Source organism: Apteryx rowi, unplaced genomic scaffold (genome assembly GCF_003343035.1).
Source record: "Apteryx rowi isolate R43461 unplaced genomic scaffold, aptRow1 scaffold_632, whole genome shotgun sequence".
Classification (NCBI taxonomy): Eukaryota; Metazoa; Chordata; class Aves; order Apterygiformes; family Apterygidae; genus Apteryx; species Apteryx rowi.
The window spans coordinates 499977-512868 of record NW_020450908.1 but is presented as its reverse complement, the minus strand read 5'-3'; the positions used below and the strand labels follow the sequence as shown (position 1 = coordinate 512868).

General features: G+C 54.8%; 1 protein-coding gene across 1 annotated transcript in view; it reads left to right on the top strand.

Annotated features, from left to right (window-relative positions):
• Positions 1–7727: 7727 nt before the first annotated feature.
• The window catches only part of HIP1 (huntingtin interacting protein 1), a 31429-nt gene continuing 26264 nt past the window's right edge, over positions 7728–12892 (top strand). The window contains 5 exon segments of the mRNA XM_026084273.1: positions 7728–7913; positions 7915–7996; positions 9018–9160; positions 9904–9960; positions 12334–12414. Coding sequence (XP_025940058.1) covers positions 7728–7913; positions 7915–7996; positions 9018–9160; positions 9904–9960; positions 12334–12414 — 549 coding nt within the window.

Here is a 12892-nt window from a genome sequence, read left to right as displayed (position 1 = left end):
GAGTCGGCGTTTTGCTTTTTGCTGCTCTTGGCAAGTCATGTTTAAAAAGAGCCGTGGGTACCCTTTGAAAAGGTGTGATTTGCACCTTTGAGAAACTCTCCTGCATCCCTGCTGCCTTGTGCCACCCAGGAGGGAGGATTTCCCATATCCTCATCACCCCCTCAACCTGTTGCCCTGGGGCCAGAGTGAAGCTTTGCTGGGCTGGGATTTACATTTTGATTAATTCCACAGTTTTTTACTGGGAGCTCTGCCATGGTCAGATCTTACTTACCACTTACCACTTCCCCCAGAGCCCCTGTATCTGTGGTCTGCTGTAGGGCTGGGTTGAGAATACTTTTCCGGAGGTATGCTCAGTCTCAACTATCCATTTATAGAAAGGAATTAAGGAGAAATGAGGAACATTACTAAGAGGATTTGCGCTGCAACTTACTCAATTTCTCCAAATAATTTGCAATAGCGCTAGATTCTTTAATCAACACTCATTTCCTTTCGGAAATGAAAGGAGATGCAAGAAGGCTCCGTGCAGCTACTGTGCCGAGCTAAACTATTCTCTGCGTAATGGCAGACTTGCGATTCAAAGAATTGTAATTTGGGGAGATCTGGAAGGGGGCTGCGAATGTGTGTATCTGCATGTGAGAGAGAGAGGGAGAGATCCGTTTTGCTGCGCTCGGAAAGCCACCTGTAATTCTGTCTCTGCGATCCTGCATGCATTTTTTTGCGTGTGTCCCTGTGACTGTCGCGCTCTTGGGGAGATATTTTGGCTGATGAGGGCTTTGTTCCACGTGCTTCCTGCGGTGGGCACAAACACCTGCATGGGACCGCTGCTTGCCCTGCCACCCGTGGTCAGAGCCATTCACTGAGGGGGATTTTACCTTTTGTGTGGCTCTTCTCCCGCACAGCAGCGAAAGCGGGGCTGCTTCCAGCCCTCTCCCAGCCCCGCAGGCGTCTCCGCTCTCCTGCTGTGGCCTCAGGGCGGCTGGCGTGGCTTGTGCGGAGAGGAGGGTCTGTCCCGCTGTGTTCCCGCAGGGGATGCTGCATGTACACTTTGTATATGGTCCTGGTTACCTTTCATTCCCTCTGGGGGTGTTGAAGCATCTCGGCACCTTGTAGGCTGCGGCCTCCAGTAAGCCCATAGGTCAGCAGAGTTCGTGCTGGAGTGTGAAGCTGCCGTTTTGGTGTTTCCCCTCTGCAGTGCAGACATCTAAATTCCTTGAGGGAGGAGGTTGCCTGCGGATGCTGTGTTGAATCTGTTGGAGAGGAGCCATCAGAGCTCTGAGGGGTCTTGCACCAGTGTGCTGCATAATCCGGGGCAGTCCGAGGCCCAGAAATGTTCATCATCCTCCAGTTTCCTGTCCTGGGAGCCAGCATGATTCCCATGGGAACTAAGTACACCTCGGGCAGAGCTGGGATGTCATACCCATCCACAGCAAAAGACCCTGCATGGACTTCTGGGCATCCCCCAAGCGCTGTGAAGGAGGGAAATAGTCTCTGTGGGCACATTGAGCAGGCATGAGCTGGACATGTCCCTGAGCTGGGCAGGTCCTGTTGCTTCAGGGCAAAGGTTTTAGTTTGGATAGTTTCCGATCTGGTTTACCTGACTCTTTGCTACTCTCACAAAGAGCCTTTCAACTTGGGGGACCTGATTCCTCTGTTTGTTGCATTGGTTTTTCTTTACCCTGCTTGAAATGAGCTTTGTGGCATTATCAGGGCTGCTCTTTCAGCTTCAGGCACGCGAAGGCATAGAGCAGTCGAGGGATGTGTTACAGCACTGAGCTTGACTTATTCATATCCCTGCTCCAAGTGCTGGGGTTGTTTTTTTAGATCTGCCCCCATCGCACTGACCTTGTGTGGTAATGGGTGACTCGACTATGACGCTCGTTGCCCAAACGGGGCCTGCCTGAGTCACAGGGGCTCAGACGGCCTCTCCTCTCTCTTCCCTTTCAGCATTACTGGCTTTGCGGCATTGCTCAAAAAGAGGAAGCGGGAGGTTGCGTTCGCTGGGTGGGGGGCGCAGGGGCAGCCATGGAGCACGGGGGGTCGGCCGAGGCCGGGCCAGGAGCTGTGTGAGCGCTCGCTGCCTAGCGTGGCTTCAGGGCCGGGGGGGCCAGCATCGCTCTGTCGGCGTGGCGAAACCAGAGACGAGCCACGGGCGTCACGGGGGATGCGTTCATGGCCTCGCGGGTCAGAAATAGTCTCTGCAGTGTAGAAGCTTGCAATTAAAATATCCTCAGCCGTAGTGGCTGGTGAGCGTTGGGAACCGGCGCCCGTCAGTCAGGATAAAAACGCCTCTCCGTGCCTATCCAGCGGGATAAGAGAGGTCTACGTTTTCTTTTAAGGCAGCCCAAAATGTCTTGTGAGGCGACTCAGCCTTCTTGACCTAGTTTTCCAGCCAAAACTCAGGGAGTGGAGCTTAACACTGTCACCCCTCCCGGACCCTCTCTTCCCTTGGAGGTGACGCTCCAGCCTCCGTCGCTCGGCCCTCGCTGCCGCCCTGTGCTCCCCACTGGGCACCGGCAAGTGTGGCGGGCACGGAGGCTTTGCCCTGCGCTGCCAAAAGGGCGCCAGCTCTCCGCGGGGTGGCGAAGGGGGGTCACGGGTTCCCCCCCCCCCCCCGCAGCTCCCCTGCCGAGCCCACATCTGCCGGGAAGGAGGTGATTCACGGGTGAGTGCCAACTCCCCTGCCACGTGCAGCCTGCGGTGCCCTCGGTGGAGGGGCGCTCTGGGCAGAGACGGATGCTGACAGCGTCCAGCGGGCCGTGTTTGGCATGGGTTTGGCTGCTGTGCCGAACGGGCCTGAAGCAGCAGGGAAGAGCAAACACCATGTTTGAATGCAGGTGGGGGCAAAGCCAGGGCTCCTGCAATGAGCCCGCGTACGTGCAAGCGGAGCCGGCAGCAGTACTGCTGCTCTTTTGGCCCCTCCAAGGAAATAAATGTTGGATCCGCCTTTTCCTGCAGACTGAGCACCTTTCCTTTCCCTGCGCTGCTCTAGCCTGGTGTTTGCTTCGGACTGAAAGCAAGGCATGAGGAAAGAGGTGCACGAGGCCCTCGGTGTGATGAAGGGCATCGTGTGGATCAGGCTGTGATGCTGCTGGTGCTGGTTGGTGCTGGCACCGCGCCACTCCGTGTGCGCTCAGCGGTCAGAGCTGCGGGGCAGCGTTGTCTTTGCGTGGCACTTTGGGAAATCGCGTCGAAGGTTGCTTATCCCAGCTACCTTTCCACCACCATGTTTTCCTCCTCTGGGAGGATTGCTTGGAAAATCTGGAAGTAGCATGAACCTCCGCTTCCTCTGCAGGCTGGGAAGCAAAGGGTGTCTCCTTGGATCAGATAACAGGCTTGTGCTGGCAGCCCGGTTTTGCTAATCTCTTAGAGGACCAATTTGGAAAGAAAAAAATTGTCCTCGATTCACCAGGAATGTTCAGTAGGAAATGACATTTTCAACTTGGAACTTAATTTCCAGCTTTTCCAAAGGGCATTCCTGCTGGCCGCGGTGCCGCGTGAGGCCGCCCAGGCAGCGGTACCCAGCCGGGGCCGCGCTCCCCAGCTGCGGCCGCCTGGGATGTGCCGCCACCGCGGGACTCCCTCCGTGGGGCGCTTCCCGCGCCCTGCCTCTCTCTGGAAATGCATTCAGCGTTTGCCTTGGCTGCCGGGCAGCCTGGTGGCGACTCTGTTTCGGGGGGATGCGGGAGGGGCGGCGGGATAAAGCTCGCCTTCCTGTGTGCTGCCGTCGATAATTGCCTCTCCGGAACCAGCCTCGGAGAGAGCCGCCGCAGCAGGAAGCGCTTGACAATGCTGCTCTTTCAGCCGTGCGCTGAAAGGTCCCAGCCCCTCGCAGCGTCAGGAAGCCCTTGGCCCGAGGAATGCGCAGTCCCGTACATATCCTTCCCTAACCTTCCGGGAAAGAGCGTGGCTCTTGCGCTCCCCTGGAGGGGAGAAAATGAGGTTCCCTGTGCCCTGGGGGCTTTCACTCGCCGCAGAGGCTGCATTCACCGGGTGCAGCTGCGCCGAGCAAAAGGAGTTCAAAGTGACACTGTTTCGCTCAGCTGTGCCGGCAGCCTCGGTCCCCCGGAGCCCTTTGAGGCAGCAGCGTGCTCTCCAGGAATTGCTGCTGAACTCGCTGCTGGCTCTGCAGCAGGCCCTCTCTAATCCCTCTTTGTTAGAGACCGCATAAAGCAAGGACTTCTGCTTCTCCCAGCAGCCCCCAGGCATAATTCCCTCCAGGGAGTCGGACAGCAGGATTCAGGGAGCCAAATGTTTAAAGGATGGGGATAGCAAAAACGTGCTTGCTGAAGCTGATGCCTTAGCAAGAACAGTGCTGGCGCCTAGCCTCTAATAAGCTTTGAGACTTCACTCGCGGGATCCGTGTTTTCAGTTAGCTTACCACCTTTGGTCCAAAACTTCTCTGCCTTTTCTCTCAGCTCTGTTTGAGGTTACTTGGGGGAAAAGTAAGTCAAAAACCTGCCAGACCACTTTTTTAATGCAGTAGCTCTCGTCTTGCGCCCCTCCCGTCATGCAGTCTGCCTGTTCATTTTTGCATTGAAACTTGCTTTTTACTGTTCTCCCTGCAGCTGCAATCACCTCTGAGGAAAATCCACACAGCGGTGCACAGCAAATAAAGCCAGGTTTTTATCTAGGTATCCCCAGATAAGCTTTTAGGTATCTAGAGTTGTGTTTAAATGCTTGACGTGTTTAGTAAAGGAAGCATATGGCAGTTAGCTCACACTGAGATTTGAGGATGAAATTGGATGGGATGGGCTGAACTGGTCTGATAGTTTGGGGAGGTCCTAGTCCTTCCTCTCACTCCAGCCCTGTGTTCCTGCTCCAGGAGCTCCTCTGACTCCAGGGTGAGCTGATCCAGCCAGCTGAGCTGGCAGAAAACTAACCTTGTGAGAAATGCATGGCTGTCCTGGGGCTCAGAGCAGCTCCCGAGAGAGAGACAGGGCTGAGAACTGGAGGGAGCGAGATTGCTCCTTCCAGTGCCAGAGGGACCATCCTGGCTGTCCCGTCTAAGTGCATCTTCATGTTTGTAAACCTGAGTTTAGGACAAGGACAAGCTAAACTTACAGCCTGCTCCTCACCAGGCACCACCTGCTGCTATTGGGATGTAGGGCTCTGGGTTGTGGGCATCATGTTCCAGGCTGCAGCTGCTGCCACAGAGACTCCTTCTTTCCGAGGATTTTGTTGTTCTTTGGGTTTTGTAAGAGGAAAATGAGCATAATGCTGAATGGTGGTTTTTTTTTTTTTTTTTTTGACATAAATAACAATCAGTTGCACACACCGGAAGGGCAGAGCTGGAGAGGTGGCTCCCACTCTTAACCTTCCTGCATAAAGAATCTGCTGACCTCCACCCAGCAGGTTGGGAGGGGACGTCTGCTGTGATTGAGTTTCTCCACTGCTGGCCCCTGCAGGGTTTCTTCCAACTCTCCTTAAGGCTGGGCTAAGTCGCAGGGTCTGGTCTGTGTCCAGACCTCATTTCATTTTGCCTGGACCAGGATGCTCCTGCCTTCCAGCAGGCAATCCTGCATCTTTCCCTGATTCCCTGTAACCCTCAGACGAGCCCCCTGCATCTTACTGGTGAGGAACCTGCATCTCCTTGATAAGGAGAATGGGCCTCCCAGCTGCAAGGTGGGCAACAGTGAGCATGGTGTGCAGCTCAGCGCAGCTGGAGACCGTCACAGGTGTCCTTCCCAACAGAGCCCATGCCATATGGATGTTGGTTAAAGAAACAATGAAATGGCTAAATGGATTAGCTGTGCTCTGAAGCACCTGGTGCTGTTGTCCACTGCTGGAGCAAGCAGCAGTGTTTCGTGTCTCACAAAGCAGGGCCAGTCTGTCCTGGGACATTGAGAAACTAGACATAGAAATCTCCTTTAGCGTAAAGAGTGGATGCTCGATTTCCTCTCAGTGTTGTAACTGGTAGTTGTGGGTTAGAACAGAAGCTGTCTCAGCCTTTAATATGTTTTCCACACTCCAGATGGCAAGTCCTTTGGGGGCAGAGGGACTTTCCAGGAAGCTGGGACGTGGGTAGTGCTCAGCACTGTGTTTGCTGGGGGAATCTGCGCCCTTCTGTGCTCAGCTATACATGCGGAGTGTGCAGCTGGTGCCTTATGTGCTCTCCTCATTCCTGCACAACGGAGAGGAGTCAGTCCTGCTTGGAGGTTTCTGCCCTCCTCTCCACCATCTGTTGGGATGAAGCTGTAGCAGGGCCGTCTTGGAGATTAAGGGAGCTGCTGAGATGCAGGGAGGACTGTCAATGAATAAGGCATAGGAATTAATCCCACTGCTTTCATTGGCTTGCATCAATAATTAATTGCTTCTGGTTATGCTGAGCCAGCCTCTCTCTTTCATCAGTGCAGTGCGGATCCTAGCAGGGCAACATTATCACAAGTGTCAAACTAGTGGTAGAAGTTGCTGTGAGTAGGGAGAGAACAAGCTTGGAGGGGGGGTCTCCGTGCCAACATTGCAGTGCTCAAACAGAACGGCTTCCTAAACGCGACAGTTGACCACTAGCAGTATTGCAGGGCCCTGGGGCTAGGAGTAAATTCACTCTCGTGCAGACTGGGCGGCTGGAACAGCTAACGCATCTTCCAGCTTCTGGTGCACCTCCCAGCCCTGTCATGCACTTGAGAAGGGAGGTGCAGAAATGGGATAGAGTCAAAAAAAAACACTCAAAATCCTGCAAGGAAAACACTTCTAACTACTGCAACTGCTTCTCTGTCAGCAGAAGCCAAGTGCAGTGGCTTCTCTTGCTCTGCGTTCACCCACGCTTCTCGATGTGGGCTTCGCAAAGTCCACAACATTTGCACTGCAAAACATGCCTTTTCTGGCAGAGTGAAAAAGGGCAACTTGAGGGTTTTGTGGGTACATTTGCACTGGGGAGAGGCTGCCCGTAGCCCTCGCTCTTGCATCCACCTGCCCCAGAGGAAGGCTTGTGTCATGTCTGAGCAGGACCAGGGCTGCCAGGGTGTTCCTCGCTGTGGGGACCTCTTGTGCTGGGGACCACATTCAAATGAGCTGGGTGCAGATGTGCCTCTTAAGCGGTGAGTTTGGGAGAAGGCATGAACAGGAGCATAGCTGGATCTTGACAGAGAGACTCATGAATCGGAGCTGGATGCGGGGGAGGCTGCAGCAGAAAAGAGGGGTACCTGGAGGATCTGAGACAGAGTGCCACCTGCGCCTTGGGAGGGACAGCCTTGTCCCCCTGTGTCAGCAGGTCTATCTCCCCCATGCCACGTTGAGTACTGTCTGGTAGCTCCATGTTCTGCCCTCCTCCTCCACCGGCTACGTGGCGAAACCATCCTACTGCTTCCAGCCACAGGGCTGTGGGATGGATGGGGCTGGAGCATCAGTATTTGTAAAAGCAGATTTGCAAAGCTGCTCTGATTTCTCTGTCCAGTGCCTACCAGTTGATACCAGCTAAGCAGGGACCTATTCTTTGCTGCCAAACAGCACGTCCAGCCCAGTTCCTTCCCCGCTCTGCATGGTGGACTTTGCCATCCCCGTGCAGGGTTCCCTGTCCCCCCAGAAACTCCCTCTCCATGCAGCCTGCCATAGAAGGCAGAGCAGGGGCTGCTGGCTGCTGACCATGATCCAGGGTCAGGAGAGGGGTCTGCCTTCCCTCTGCCTGTCCCACCACCTCGCAGGCAGGAGAGAGTCCTTTGTGGTCAGTGCTTTAATTGCATCATTATTATGCTGAGTAAATGAATCCTGGCAGCAGCTGAACCTGCCAGATGCCAGGCACATCCCAGAAAGGCATCCGGGAATGAGCAGAGTCCAGCTGGCATGGGACGGTGGCGGCTTGGAGGGCCGGGGACCTGGATGGGACCCAGCCACCGACAGGTGCCGGCAGAGCCAGGGAACCATGTCCATGCAGGCAGGGGGACTGGGAGCCCAAGCCCTTCCCATCTCACCCCCCTCCCCGCTTCTGTTTTTCAGACTGTCAGCATCAATAAGGCTATTAATACACAGGAAGTGGCTGTCAAGGAGAAACACGCCAGAAATATCCTTCTGAAAGTTGGCTGCAGGACAGGCGAGCGTGGGAGCTGGCTGGAGCCGCCCGGAAAAGGGGCCAAGGCGAGGCAGTGCGTGGGGAGAGGTGCAGGCGCAGCCGACGCTGCCCGGCTGGGCCAAGCTGCAGAGCACTGCTACCGGACAAGCCAGTCCCCAGGGTGCTCGGGTGAGCCTGTGCAGCACCCCAAGAGGGTCTCTGTTCGATGGCTGGGGCTTTCCCGGCATGGCACTGCTGAGCAGTGCATGCTCCTTTCATTGCTTCTTGCTGCAGCCTTTGCTTTTTTGGTGGGTCTGCACCTAGCCTTGCGCTCCCGCCACTCGCACCGCAGTGTTGCCATCCCATGGGAGCAGTGATGGGAGAGCCAGAGGGACTGATGTCCGTCAGCAGACTGTCTAGCCTGGGCCTAAGGCACTTAAATCTCAAAGGTGCTTTTGATTGTTTGCTGTCCCTAAAATCTGGGCCTCTAGCACTTATGCAAGGCAGCCAAGAAGTGCCAGTGCGGCCTGGCCTGGAGAGTGCAGATGGTGCTCCCAGGGAAGTGGTGCGGAGCTGGAGGAGAGGGGTAGCGTCTGCCACCCTTGGGGACAGTGTGTGCCCAGGCTGGTGGCTGTGGCTTGGCAACCTCTCAGCTCCCTGTGATGGCCCAGCTCTCCTTGGCTCTCCTGGTACTCGCTGGGAAAGGACAGAGCGTTCCTGCACTCTCCAAGCTCCCTGCTGCTGGACGGGACCTGGGCTCAGCACTGCAGCTTGGCTGCCCAGCACTGCAGGGGCTTGACACCAGGCTGAACCCATCCTCTCTCCCTGGGGAGGAGTCTTTTCCTCTTGAATCCCTGGTGATGGGCACAGATGCTTTGCAAGACCCCTTGTTTTATGTGGGAGAGCTGCCTGTCTGCTGTCGGGGTGTTGAGGAGGGGTGGTTAGGAAGCAGCCAGCCTGGCCTGTTGTTTTGGGGAGATCACCTCGGGCCTGGAGAGTCAGGAAGGGAGTGTTTCCTTGACCAGCCTTTCACCATGCATCCTGGGCACGCACCACGAGAAGGGGGCACAGACCTTCTGGTCGGTCGTGAACCGGCTTCCACTCTCCGGCAACGCTGTGCTCTGCTGGAAGTTCTGCCATGTCTTCCACAAACTCCTCCGAGATGGCCATTCAAACGTAAGTGCTGCCCTGTGCCCCCAAAGGTTCATGAAAAGGCCTCATTTCATCATTACCCTTCAAACTCATGACCCGTTTCCTGAATTTTGGATACTGGGGTTGGCACTGCAAAGCAAGGCAAGGCAGAGCAGCGCTGCATCCAAGTGTCCCTGTTCCCTGACGTGTCTCCTAGCCAGCTTGTGTTGAGCAGCGCTCTGGCACCGCTGCCTCTGGCAGCTCTATGCTTATGTCTGGTTGCCCCCAGCCCTCTTCCCCCATGTCCCCTTTGCTCCATTACCTACATGCACTTTGATTCCTGTTGTTCTTCACCTCCTCCATTTTACCTGGAGAACCTCAAGCCCTTTAAAAGTAAGAAAAACTTTTCAAGGGTTTTCCTCCAAGAAATACCCTGAGCTAGGTCATGCAGCATAGCTCCCCAATGCAGAGAGTGTATCCACAGTGATGGTGCCAGAGGAAACTGCTCTGCTTGGGGAAACAGTATGCATATGAGAGAGATCAGAAAGGATTCTCCATCCCTGGGTAGGGATGGAGAGACTGAGGCATTCTGGGGCTGGGGCTTGCCTGTAGTGAGAGAGCAAGCTTTCTGCAGAGTTTGGAACACCTCCAGGAGTCCCATTTCTTAGCCTATTTGTTAGCTCAAAGTAATGTCCACTTTGCCCCCAGTGCCTGGAGCTAGCAGGAGCATGGCTGGCTATGTGCGCTGCCCTCGCTTGCTGATATTTTATTCTTGATTCCTTTTCCAGGTCCTGAAAGACTCTGTGAGGTACAAGAATGAGCTGAGTGACATGAGCAGGATGTGGGTAAGTGGCCAGTCCTACCAGCCCCAATAGGGAAATGGCTGCAGGACACCAGGGCCGGGCTGGTGGGCCCTTGGCAGCACCCTGCCAGGCTCTGTGCCCACGGCTGGAGCTGGGCAGGCAGCAGGATGCCTCCGTCAGCTGCTCCCCTGCCCCACAGCTACCCCGAGACCATCTTGCCCTGAGGAGGATACGCCAGTAGCGCAGAGAGGCTGTTGCAAATTGAAGCTGACTCTGCGTTATTGGCTAGATTATCTTCTTGCCCAAGAGGAGCCAGGCCCTGAAACACTGAGCACTGGGTGGATATCAGGAAGCTTAAAATCTCTCTGGGCTTGTTCCAGCTGAGATCACTGGCTCAGCACCTCCAGAGAGTGGCTTAGCCTAGAAATGTCAGGTCTGTTTGGTTTGCTTCGCCTTGCTGCGAAGAGGGGTGAATGAGAGAGAGTATTTATAGCAAGAAATACTCATAGTAATGCAAATGACCTCTTTCCAACTACAGTAGATTAAATGGGGTAGCAGAGGAACAGGAGAGCAGGAAAAGTCATGGCAAGGCAGACTGCGAAGAGATGGGCCAGGAGCCGAAGAGTTGTAGGACTGGGTGGAGGGGAAGGATGTGACTTGTGTATCATGGGAGGAGAAGATGTCTCTGGAAAGGAGGAGGGAAAAGGCACAAGCCTGGCTGAAAGAGAAGCAAGGATCACCACAAAGAGTGTAGAGAGGCGGCTTGAGCTGAGCTGGAGGGGCTGTGACAAGCAGGTGCTGGTAACCACAGCAGGGAAGGAGGAGTAGATGGGACATGTCTATGAGGAGCTTGAGGAGCCATGGAAAGGTGTCATGAGCAGGACTGCACTGTCCATGAAGGGGCCTGTGTGCACCCTGCTAGCATTCATCCTCTCTAGCGGGCCACAGGCAGCCTGTAGGAAAGCCTTGGCAGCAGGACCTCTCCCGCAGAAGTGTGGATTGAGCTTTCAGAGCTGGTGTGAAGTTATGAGGACAGGACAGGAGCTTAAGACAAACCTTTCACTGCAGGGAGTTAACACAGAAAGCCATTTCCCATAGAGTTTGCTGACCCCCAGAATGTCATTTTTCCATCGTGAGAATTCCATAGTACTTGAAAACCCTGGACATCAGACCTTCAGCTGCCCCAAAGCCTGTTTCTTTTCCTACTGACCCTAGCACTGTCTACTGGGCCTTAAGCTCTTCTTTCAGTGCAACTGTCAGGAGTGCACCCAGACTTCAATGAGAAATGCTGGCAGAAGCTTGACTCTTAATCCATGTGCAGTAGATGTATTCCCAGCATCAGAGCAAAATGGGAGAGCTGTGGCTCATACTACCTCAGCATGTGTCTGGTGGGTACTCTGAACTCACTGTGCTGGATTTGCAGGTAGTGTTCAGTATCCATCTCATCCTTCAAGATCAGATTTGTTCTTCCTATTTTATGGCAAAACCTTGTAAAACCCCAGAGTTGCAGGGGCCCTGGTGTCCTCAAGGTGAGTCTCTGTAGGAGTCTGCATGCAGAGTTGTGGGATGCTGGGCAGCTCTGGCAGAAATGGTTTAAGCTGGAAGAATTGCTAATTACAAAGCCTTCGAAGAAGCGAGGCAAATGCATCTCTCTCATCTCCTGTGTGCCACTGGGAGCTTTGTGCCCCTTGGTCCCTGCAGAGTCCCTGACAGAGCCAGGCACAGCCCTGCATGAGGACAAGGATCCCGCTACGGTTCCTGAACTCAGATGAAGGGCCCTCCTGGGCATCTGTGAGTTGCCTGATGCCTTTGCTTTAGTTCAGTCAGGCATCTTGCATATCATGCTTAAAGCATCCCAGGTGCATCACAGTGATGGGCGATTCTCTCTGCTCTGATAGTCAAAAGCAGTGTTGAAACTGAAATAGAAGAGACCGTGACCAGAAAGTCATGACCAAATCATCCCACCATGATTCTCCCCTTCTCCAGGCCATGTATAAAGCTGTCGGAATATTTGCTGCCAAGATGTACGCCAGCCCACAGCTGATGTGCTCTTGGTAGACATAACCTGCATGCCGTGATACCTGGCTCACGCACATGGCATGAAGGACAAGGCGGTTCTTGCTCTGTGTATGTGGCAGGCAGCATGGTGCCAATGAGCATTTGCTGTGTGTTTTAGGAAGATAAGAGACTTGGGAAGATGGCAGATAGTGGTGGCCCAGACAGCAGCCAAAGTTCAGACAGTCTGTGTCCTGGGAGGAATGGGCCAGCGGAGGGAGGAGAGGCATGGACAGGCAGTCACACTCTGTAGGAGTCCAGACAGGCAAATTTCAGTTGCTACTGCCCACAGCAGTGGGGAGAAGGTTTCTTTGAAGGCGCAGCCTGCCCCAGGTCTGAACAGCTTTCTTGTGTCCCCAGGGTCACCTGAGCGAGGGCTATGGACAGCTGTGCAGCATCTACCTCAAACTGCTGAGAACAAAGATGGAGTTCCACACAAAAGTGAGTGTCCTCCATCCCATCCTGTCCTGTCCCCATCCCCACAGGACCCCAGCCCAGCCCACCCAGCCCTCTATGGCTGGGATTAACAGCCCCTCACCAGCCCAAGTGGGAGGATGAAGCGTGCTTGTGGCTGCTGGGCGAACCAGCCGTTGGGCATGTGTTGTGGGGTTGTTGGTTTTGCCCAGGGCTCTGTAACTGGGTGCAGCGGGACACCTGCCACACATGGGATGGTCAAACCACAGCCATGAGTGCTGAGCCCCGCTGCATTCTCTTGGAGGCCCCCAGCCACGACACCGAGGGTGCGACCCAGTAGAGAGAGTGCCTGCAGCTTGGCGCTGCCTCTTCATGACTTCTTCATGCCTGAAAGCATGGCAACAAGCTCACAAGGAGACCATCACAGGGCCTTAAACATGGGATGAGCAGTGGCTGAGGACGGTTATTTTCTTGCAGTGGTGCAGGACAGTGAACAGGAGGAGAC